At 37.2% G+C, this 4,729-nt stretch overlaps 1 protein-coding gene across 1 annotated transcript; it reads right to left on the bottom strand.

The window, feature by feature from the left end:
• Positions 1–135: 135 nt before the first annotated feature.
• HELRODRAFT_184417 (hypothetical protein) lies at positions 136–1,019 on the bottom strand (the record flags this gene model as incomplete). The annotated part of the gene is made up of 2 exons (XM_009025637.1): positions 136–509; positions 917–1,019. 2 exons carry the CDS (start codon positions 1,017–1,019, stop codon positions 136–138), a joined length of 477 nt encoding a protein of 158 aa, XP_009023885.1.
• Positions 1,020–4,729: the final 3,710 nt, after the last annotated feature.

Raw genomic sequence — 4,729 nt, forward strand, 5'->3', positions numbered from 1 at the left:
GAAATGAATCACAAAAATCGGAGCCTATGGAAATTCCAAGCTGCGTGTGAAACTATACCAATGAGTATAGAATCCAGCAAAGAACCCTAGGTCCACAAATAGCACAAGAAACAAAACAACGAGGCGGATTCGTTTTCACAGAACCCAAGGCCTGTTTTCACTGGGCCTGTCTGTCAGTCGGTCGGCTTTCGCACAACCCTGGCCTGTTTTCACTGGGCCGTCAAGTCTGATCGGCTTTCGCACGACCAAGGGCCTGTTTTCACTGGGCCTGTCTGTCAGTCGGTCGGCTTTCGCACAACCCTGGCCTGTTTTCACTGGGCCGTCAAGTCTGATCGGCTTTCGCACGATCAAGGGCCTGTTTTCACTGGGCCTGTCTGTCAGTCGGTCGGCTTTCGCACAACCCTGGCCTGTTTTCACTGGGCCGTCAAGTCTGATCGGCTTTCGCACGACCAAGGGCCTGTTTTCACTGGGCCTGTCTGTCAGTCGGTCGGCTTTCGCACAACCCTGGCCTGTTTTCACTGGGCCGTCAAGTCTGATCGGCTTTCGCACGACCAACACAAGACAACAAGAGTCAGAACAACACCGGTAACAAATTGTGTGTCTTCAGTACGCGTGCGAAACTATGCCAATGAGCATAGAGTCTCGTACTGAATCCACTTTTGAGAACTTAAGGCGTTTCTGAAACTATGCCAATGAGCATAGAATCACGCGTTAAGTCTCTTAGATACCAGAACAGGCACTGATTACTCGAAGCTGCCTAACTGGTGAACCCAAGGCTGACTCTTTGAGAACTTAAGACGTTTCTGAAACTATGCCAATGAGCATAGAATCACGCGTTAAGTCTCTTAGGGACCAGAAGAGGCACTGATTATTCGAAGCTGCCTCACTAGTCAACCCAGAGCGGACTCTCTCTAACTGGTGAACCCAGTTTCTCTCTTAAGTCTTTTCACACCCTTCCTTATCAAAACAAAATTAGATTTTGTTTCGGGTGTTTTAAAACATAAAAATCTACAAGGCATGTCCAATTAATCAGAAAAAGTATTAATTAGATTTTAAAATAATTTATAATAATTTATGACGTCATCTAAATTGCAAAACAAAAAAAATACGTTGTCACCTATCGAGTAAATTAACTTGCACCATGCCCCCCTATCGAGTGAATAATTTTCGCGTTGAAAATTTTGCAGTATTTTTAGTCAGCATTATTTCATAATTCTGACACTTTCCACCACCCCCTCTTCCTGGTTAAAATAATTAAACAAAAATACGAAAGAAATAAATAATAAAAAAAAATAAAAACAAACAAAACAAAACAAAAATTGTGCGCATAATGATTATAGGAAGGAATGCTATAACCAATGAGGAGAAGGCACGTATTTCGTCTACTTGCTAAAAAAAAACAAAAAAAAAACAAATCTTCTTCTGTCGAATACATAACAATAAAAAAAAAATAAAATAAAATAAAATAAGTATGAATCAAGAAAAAAACAAAATTCCCGTGACAAAGAAAATCTGCGAGTGTGGGTTTGTGGCGCAAAGACCTCGACACCTGGTTAGACATAAGAAGTACCATTGTGTGGGGAGGAGGGCTACTAAGGCGGACAATCCAGCACAGAACGAAAGTGCGAGGCCAAGCGTAGATGATCAGAGAGTCGTCCCCAACCTCGACAACGACGCTGTGGAAGAACTCATCACACTTGAGTTAGACGATTCGGATGTGCAAGCGCTGATCTGGGAACTAGGAGACATTCCTACTTTTGAACTCTTTTAATTTGTTTTAAAAAAACAAAAAGAAAAACTGTTTACTACTTTATTCCTAATAAAAGTTTTTAAAATTTAATATGGCGTCTGCTTTATTTTTACGAACGTAAGATAGTTTAGTAAGTAAGACGCGTAATAAGGCTTCATTGTATGATGTACCATTGAATGATGTAATTTGAAATTCGTCACCAATTTCAACGTTGTGTGCCAGTTGTAAGAATTTGTACAATTCAAATAATAATTCTCTATATAATGACATATGCATAAAATAACAAAACAATGACATTTGTCTGAAAATTGTACAGTTCAAATAAGTCTCTATATAATGGCACATGCATAACAACAAACAAAATTAAATTAAAATTAAACAAAACACAGGAAACAAAAACATTGTTTTCATACATGCTTCAATTTATTTATGTGTACGACAATGGTTTTATAACCATTACACTTCTTAATCTCAAAATTTACATCACTTATTTTTCTTGAAATCATGTAAGGACCGTCATATAACTTTGTCCACTTAGGATACTTATTTTTAACGCGCTTTGGATTATAATAATAAACCATTTGTCCTTCTAAAAATTGTTTGTTCTTCACTCTTAAATTGTAATTATGCTTGGTTGTTTCCACTGATCTCTTCAAATGATCTCGCACTAATTCAAATGTTTGTGTTAAATTCTCTTTCTGTTCTTTCACAAATTCATACATTTGCTTTGGTGATGACTTCTCCGTGTTATACGCTAAATCGATCGGTATTGTCGCTTCTCTACCATGCATCAAAAAAAACGGTGAAAATCCGGTACTACTCTGCACTGTTGTTCGGTATGCAAACATTACGTATGGAAGAATTTCGTCCCAATCTCGATGATTTTTATTTATCATTTTTCCTATCATTTTATTGAGTGTTCCATGGAACCTTTCTACCAGACCATTCGTTGAGGGTTTATAGGTAGTTGTACGGATTTTATCTACGCCCAGTTGTTCACAGATATCTTTAAATAACTGAGATTCAAAATTCTTACCTTGATCAGTTAGTATCTGTTTTGGTAGTCCGTATCTACAAAATACATTTTGAATTAATTTGTGAGCAACATAAGATGCATCTACGCGTTTCAAAGGAATAGCTTCCGTCCACTTCGTGAAATAATCGATAACAGTTAAAATGTATTTATACTTCTTATTTGACTCTGGGTGTGGCCCTGTTATATCGACTCCTAATCTTTCCCACGGCTCACCGACCAACATTGGCTGTAATTCACCTTGTTTGAAATGTTTTTGTCGGTTAAATTTACTACATTGTTCACATAATTTGTGTGTTAATTCAACGTCCTTCCTCCATCCAGGCCAATAAAATCTTCTTTCAAATTGCCATGTTAGCTTTCTGATTCCTAGGTGGGCTCCATTCATCCCACTGTGCAAATCTCTAAGTACTTCTCGCCGCATTGTGTAGGGGACTACTATCTGATCAAAGTTGTTAATTCTTCTCTTCAATACACCTTTATCTGTTAAAAACAAGTTGTCATACTGTGCAAGTAGTATTTTAACATCTTTTCCTTTATCAACAAATTGACTCAAATCTGGTACTACTGAATGTTTGATGACGTCTTTAATTAAGGATAGGTCTTTGTCTTTCACTTGTTCTGCAACCCAATCAACACCGTTTTCTACTTTGTTTTCTGTTATAACACCACATACTGCTCTCGACAATCCATCAGCGTTTGTATGTTTACTTCCTGGCCTATGCTCAATAGTGTAATCGTACTCTTCAAGAATTTCAATCCATCTTGCTTGTTGTCCTATTGGTTCTGGTGTTTTTCTCAGCCACTGAAGCGCTGCATGATCTGTTCTTATTTTGAATGAACGACCGATCAGATACTTCCTGAACTTTTTCACAAATGTTATAATTGCAAGTAATTCTTTCCTGGTTACATTGTAATTCATCTCATGTTTATTAAATAACTGACTACCGTAACAAATGGGTTTTTCTACTCCATCTTGTAATTGTGAAAGTACTGCACCCATAGCTTTATCTGAAGCATCGCAATCTAAAATAAATGCATCCTCGTCATTAGGTAGAGCTAATATTTCAGAACTGATTAATTTTTCTTTCAAACTATCAAAAGCAGTTTGGCATGCGTGCGTCCATTGAAACTTGTTACATTTCTTTGTCAATTCATATAACGGAGCTGCTATTTCTGAAAAATCTGGTACAAATCGTCTGTAGTACTGGCACAAACCTACAAACGCTCTACTTTGTTTTAGTGTAGTTGGTACTGGCCAATCTTTGATTGCTGTAATTTTAATTGGGTCCGTTCCGATCCCTTTATCACTAACTATATAACCTAAACAGCTAACTGATTTCTGCATTAAATGACACTTCGACGGTTTGAGCTTTAAATTTGCCTGGTGCAATCTTTGAAACAACAGTTCTAATCTTTTTAAATGTTCGTTTAAATTTTTACTAAATATAATTATATCGTCTAAGTAAACTAAACAGGTTTCAAAATTTAATCCTATCATGATATTATCCATTAATCTTTGAAATGTGGCAGGAGCGTTACAAAGTCCAAATGGCATTCTAGGAAATCTGAAAGTACCGCGATGACAAACAAACGTGGTCTTATTTCTGTCTTTAGGATGAACTTCAACCTGATGATATCCTGATCTTAAATCGAATGAACTGAACCATTGGGATCCAGACAACAAATCGAGACATGAGTCTATTCGAGGAAGTGGATACACATCTTTAATCGTTATTTCATTCAACTTTCTATAATCCACACAGAATCTGTAGGAATTATCTTTCTTTTTAACTAATACTAAATTAGAAGCCCATTCGCTCTGACAAGGTTCTATAACTTTTTGCTGTAACATCTCTTCTAACAAATTGTCAATGATTGATAGATGTGCTCTAGGTTGCGGTCGCAATGCTTGGCGAAATGGTCTGTTGCTCCGGTATCAATTC

The sequence above is a fragment of the Helobdella robusta genome, assembly GCF_000326865.2.
Source record: "Helobdella robusta unplaced genomic scaffold HELROscaffold_429, whole genome shotgun sequence".
NCBI lineage: Eukaryota > Metazoa > Annelida > Clitellata > Rhynchobdellida > Glossiphoniidae > Helobdella > Helobdella robusta.